The 6,073-nt window shown below is 35.0% G+C and overlaps 1 protein-coding gene across 1 annotated transcript; it reads left to right on the top strand.

Annotated features, from left to right (window-relative positions):
• Positions 1 to 5,540: 5,540 nt before the first annotated feature.
• On the top strand, positions 5,541 to 5,873 carry LOC139497512 (uncharacterized). The gene has a single exon (XM_071285738.1). It carries the CDS (start codon positions 5,541 to 5,543, stop codon positions 5,871 to 5,873), a length of 333 nt encoding a protein of 110 aa, XP_071141839.1.
• The last annotated feature ends 200 nt before the right edge of the window (positions 5,874 to 6,073 follow it).

Genomic DNA, 6,073 nt, shown 5'->3' on the forward strand with positions numbered 1-6,073 from the left:
AATTACTAGGGAAGATGATTCGATATTAATAATGCATATACAAACACAACTATGCAAAAGGAACACCTCCTTACTTTTAATGCAGATTTCATTTCAAACTTAAAATGGAAATGATTCATGATTTTTAAACTCAATTTGCCAGAAATTGTGAAAAAAGTAATATTTTGCCAAAATTTCACAAAATACTTGATTGTCGTACTAGAAATAAACTTCTTATGGTTTTCAACCTACTCATTTATTATTTCCTTCATCATTAAAGTTTTTACAGAACTTTATTCACTTTTAGAAGATGATTCAATATTAATAATGCATATACAAACACAACTATGCAAAAGGAACGCCTCCTTACTTTTGATGCAGATTTTATTTCAAACTTAAAATGGAAAGATAGGATTTTTGAACTCAATTTGCCAGAAATTGTGAAAAAAGTCATATTTTGGAAAATTTCAGAAAATACTTGATTGTTGTACTAGTAATAAACAGCTCTTCGTATGGTTTTCAACCTACTCATTTATCATTTCCTTCTTCATTTAAGTTTTTACAGAACTTTATCCACTTTTCAATCATCAGTTCCAATGAAACATCGTTTATCACGTTCATTTTATTTGAATAACGTCACTAATTTTTCATGAAATCAAATCACAATTGATGCTATGAAAACATACGCGCAAGCTCGGACGACGTATGGTTGATATAAAATGTTTAATTTGGTGGGGGCTTGTTTTGGTCGGTTTTACTAGAATGAAGATAACAATATTGTTTGTTAAGCTCCGATGGCATCAATTGGGGATTTGATGGTCGCAAATACCCATTTACTGGCTCCGACTTTTAGGAATTTCGGATCTTCAATGCTCTTCAACTTTGTACTTGTTTGGCTTTATAAATATTTTGATATGAGCGTCATTGATGAGTCTTATGTAGACGAAACACGCGTCTGGCGTACTAAATTATAATCCTGGTACCTTTGACAACTATTGACACCACTGGGTCAATGCCACTGATGTAGGACGTTTCGTCCCCGAGGGTATCACCAGCCCAGTAGTCAACACTTTGGTGTTGACATGAATATCAATAATGTGTTCATTTTTATAAATTTCCTGTTTACAAAACTTTGATTTTTACGAAAAACTAAGGATTTTCTTATCCCAGGAATAGATTACCTTAGCCGTATTTGGCACAACTTTTAGGAATTTCGGATCCTCAATGCTCTTCAACTTTGTACTTGCTTGGCTTTATCAATATTTTGATATGAGCGTCACTGACGAGTCTTGTGTAGACGAAACGCGCGTCTGGCGTACTAAATAATAATCCTGGTACCTTTGATAACTATTTACACTACTGGGTCGATGCCACTGCTGGTGAACGTTTCGTCCCCGAGGGTATCACCAGCCAAGTAGTCAACACATCGGTGTTGACATGAATATCAATAATGTGGTCATTTTTATAAATTTCCTGTTTACAAAACTTTGAATTTTTCGAAAAACTAAGGATTTTCTTATCCCAGGCATAGATTACCTTAGCCGTATTTGGCACAACTTTTAGGAATTTCGGATCCTCAATGCTCTTCAACTTTGTATTTGTTTGGCTTTATAAATATTTTGATATGAGCGTCATTGATGAGTCTTATGTAGACGAAACGCGCGTCTGGCGTCTTAAATTATAATCCTGGTACCTTTGATAACTTTTATCATAGTTTGCCTCGTTACCGAAATGATAGCCATCGAAAGTTTTAGGATAAGATCAGATTTCCAAAAAAATTACAAATAACAATTAACCGATAATAAAAAGCCTCATATTGCAACGAATGCGATAGTGGTGGATCTTTTCTTTCACCACTTCCTCAATGTACGACATACATATGGTATGAATTTAAGCACACAACGTTTCATATCTTTATCAACACAGATATGGTTTACAAATGTATGCATAGAACTGAAACAAAAACTTATTGTTGATGAACTTTTTAAAATTAAAAATTAAAAGATGTGATGTGATGTGATTGCCAATGAGACAACTATCCACCTGAAGCCCCAAACATATATGAAACAACTACAGATCACTGTATACTCAGAGAACATAACAACCACTAAATAACAGGCTCATCACAAGCGCATACAGAATGTAGCATTGTTAAATTAAAAATGCTTGTGAGCAATTTCCTCCGTTTTAACAAGCAGCATTTCTTGTATTCCTTATTCTTAACTTAAAGATATGCTCTTTTCTACCTTTTGGTAACCTTTCTAATATCAACCATCACCCCAAAAAATAAATTAGAAATATAGGGGCGCCCTTAGTATTCATTTGACCGGCAAGAGAATCCTCATTGCCAAAGTGCGTCGTCCTTTTTACTTGTGAGGGATGTATAAGTACGCAGTCACGTCTATTAAAAACGGAGACGTTTAATCAAACGACTCAAAAATAGAATGCAACGCTCTGCGCTCGTTAAAAACTATATGAAGGGTCCGAATTCGACCTGTTGCAAGAAAATAAAATCCTTTCCCAACCTATATCTCGGAAGACCCATTTTACAATACATATCTAAAGTAATTAATTCTTGTCCTGAACATGAATAAAATATTTTCAACTGGACTTTAGCAACAAACAACTAATCAATCAATCTTGTAACTGCTGTAATAAAAGATATCTATTTTTTATTTGACGCAATTAGTTGTGTTAAATTGGTTTTAGAGTTCAAAATTTTCATAGAAGGGTAACTTTTTTTTCGAAAAACACAAAGTAGAGGCTCTCGAGAACCATATCCGTCAACTATTACCTATGTTCTATAGTGGCGATGTACATTGATCGACAGCTTCTTTGGATTAAAACAAGACATTTTAGGATGAGTGTGACGATTTGTTTTTAAAAGGTTTACAGATTTACATAAAAATGTCTTCAATCCTTTATGCCTGTAAGTGTGCATTTATCTAAAAAAAAAAAAACATTAAGTCTTAATGGTTCCTGATTGAATACACTCATTTTAAATTTTTCAACAAACTTGCCTACAATGTCGTCTAAGAAATCACGCCACAAAGAAACAATCGCTGTCTCAGTTTAAGGGCATACGATACAGATACAGGGGAGGTAATGACGTTGCTAACGTAAATTGTTATTTTCGCGACGTCAAACTATGACTTGTCGGGAAAGGATTCAGTTTTCGACTGATTTTTATCATTCAAACTTATCTAACTTGTAAACGAGTGCAGGACCCCTCTTTTATAAAATGCCATTTGGTTTGATTACGCGAGAAGATTATGTGTGCCAATCTTTTGAAGAATTAAAGACTACTTAATTAGTGCACCTATTTTAGCCTACCCTACCAGGGAGGATTTATTTATTTTGGATACCGACGCGAGTAATGATGGTATGGGAGCAGTGCTATCCCAACTCCAGGATGGAGTAGAAAAAGTAATTTGTTACTTTAGTAAAACTTTCAGTAGATCTGAGAGAAAATATTGTGTTACCAGAAGAGAACTACTAGCTGTAGTAGTCTCTATTAAACATTTTCACCATTATTTATATGGTAAATACTTCAAGGTTAGAAGTGACCATGGTGTATTAAGTTGGTTGTTTAATTTTAAGAATCCAGAAGGTCAATTAGCTTGTTGGTTCGAGGTCCTGGCATCATATGATTTTAAAATTGAGCACAGAGCTGGAAGGTCCCATAATAATGCAGACGCCCTAAGTAGACGTCCTTGCTATACCAAAGAATGTCCTCACTGTGCTAGAGCAGAAATAAATTATGAATTGGTTCCAACTCATAAAAACGTTTTAACGGTTGAAAAATGTAATGATAATGTCACTATTCGTGAATCTTGCAGAAATGTTCAAGATGTTAGTGTCAAACAATCAGTTACAAAACAACTAGTATTAGCGGTATAAATGAAGATTGGCCAAACATGACAAGTGACGAAACGTGCCACAAAGTAAACAGTCATGTAATTCATAATGAATTTAAAAGTAAGTGTCTGGCGTATAAAATTATAATCCTGGTACTTTTGATAACTATTTACACCACAGGGTCGATGCCACTGCTGGTGGACGTTTCGTCCCCGAGGGTATCACCAGCCCAGTAGTCAGCACTTCGGTCAATTTTAAAGATTAAATTCTTTAATTCTTGTCAATGGAATTTTATATAGAAAGTGGGAAAGCTATAATGGAAAACATTATGATCTACACATTGTTCTTCCAACTAATTTTAAAAGGTTCGTGTTGAACCAAGAAAGACTCTATCAAAAATTAATCAGAGATATTTTTGGTATAAAATGAGACAGGATGTTAAAATTTTGGTGATATGTGTGCTTCTAAGAAAGCACCTTGTAAAAAAATCTAAGGCCCCAATGAAACAGTATCTTGTGGGTGCTCCTTGGGAAAGAATGGCTATTGACATTCTAGGAACTTTACCAATAAGTGTCAATAATAATCGCTATCTGGTGGTAGTTCAGGATTATTTTTCAAAATGGAAAGAAGCTATACCAATTCCAGACACTGAAGCAGTGACAGTGGCTAAGAAATTTGTGGAAAGAATAGTAACAATTTTTGAGGGTTCCTCTTTCAATCCTCTCAGACCAAGGGTCTAATTTTAAATCTAATGTGTTTAAAGAGATGTGTATTATTTTGGGTATCCATTAAACCCGTACAACACCATTCCGACTAAAATCGGATGGTATGGTTGAAAAGTCGAATTCAACCATGGAGACGATGTTATCTGCTTTTGTAAGCAAACACCAGAGATTGGGACGAATATATTTATTTATTAATGTTGGCCTATCGGTCATCAGAACATGAGAGTTTGGGTACATCTCCATGTTCTATGTTATTTGGAAGAGAAGTTAATCTGCCAGTAGATTTAATTCTGGGTAGACCAGAGACTGAAAAGTCACCTTTGTATTTAAAAACTTTATGCCTATGAATTATCCCAAAAGTTGGAGGTAATTCATAAATTTGCACGAAATAAATTAAAACTGTCAAGCGACAGGATGAAAAGAAATTATGATGTTGGAACTAAGATGCAAACATTTGATGCAGGAGATCCAGTGTGGTTGCACAATCCTCGTCGTGTGTCCAAAGTTACAAAATAATTGGGAAGGCCCATATATTGTTGTAAATAAACTTAATGATGTAATATATAGAATACAGAAGGGACCAAAAACCAAACCTAAGGTGGTGCACCAAGATCGGTTGAAGAAGGGGAAAATGTTCCAATTTGGTTTAATTAGAGGTATAAGGGGAAGTAAAACCCTTAAATTCCAGATATCTATCCAGTATAGTACAGTTTTAAATTTATTTATTTTATGAAAATATATAAAATCGCAATAGCAAGCTTTTAAAGGAAATGTTCCCTTTTATAATTACAGGTCACAATGTATACTTGTGGTATCTGCAGTAATTTGACGTTTGATCAGTCTATAATCTGTAAGAGGAACCTGACCGAGAAACACAGCGGGTTCGGCTGGAGATGCAAAGAATGAAGAGTCCTGGTGAGTCGCCGAGCAGCTCACAAGAAGTGTGAGGGAATTTTAAAACTTATAAATAGATCCACCATGACTTGCACCAAGGAGGAAGAAGATCAGTTACTTCTGTTCCAAAGACAGAGGAAGGATAAAATGATCACAGAGAAGGTTGATAAGAAAGAAAAGAAGGGATTACAGAAAGACAGCAAAAAGAGGTCACACAGGAAGGAGCAGGACCAAGACACAAAGAAACAGAGAACAGTGCTGGGGAAATTGTATAATGAAGAAAATATGGTATTTGGAAATGTAGGAGATAAAAAGGAGATGAAAAAGGATGAGGAAAAGAAGAGAACACCAGAGGAAGAAACGGAGAGAAAGGAAAAGAGGAGAAAAGGAGTGAAAAGAAGTAAAGAAGGAGAGTAAGAAGGGAAAATAGAAGGGGAAGATAATGGAAAACAGAAAGGAGTCGGTAAAAAAAACAGAAGGAGGTACTTTCAAATTTATTGAAAGATATGGAAAACTCTTCAGTGGGAAGTATGGAGGAACATGAGGAAGTGTCACTATGTGATCCAGAGGAGAATGTTTTTTTTATGATATTGTGGGTTTCACTTCGGCAGTGGAAC

This window comes from Mytilus edulis, chromosome 12 (genome assembly GCF_963676685.1).
Source record: "Mytilus edulis chromosome 12, xbMytEdul2.2, whole genome shotgun sequence".
Classification (NCBI taxonomy): domain Eukaryota; kingdom Metazoa; phylum Mollusca; class Bivalvia; order Mytilida; family Mytilidae; genus Mytilus; species Mytilus edulis.

Coding starts and splice junctions, on each gene's coding strand:
- LOC139497512 (XM_071285738.1), top strand. CDS start 5,541: ATGACTTGCACCAAGGAGGAAGAAGATCAGTTACTTCTGTTCCAAAGA.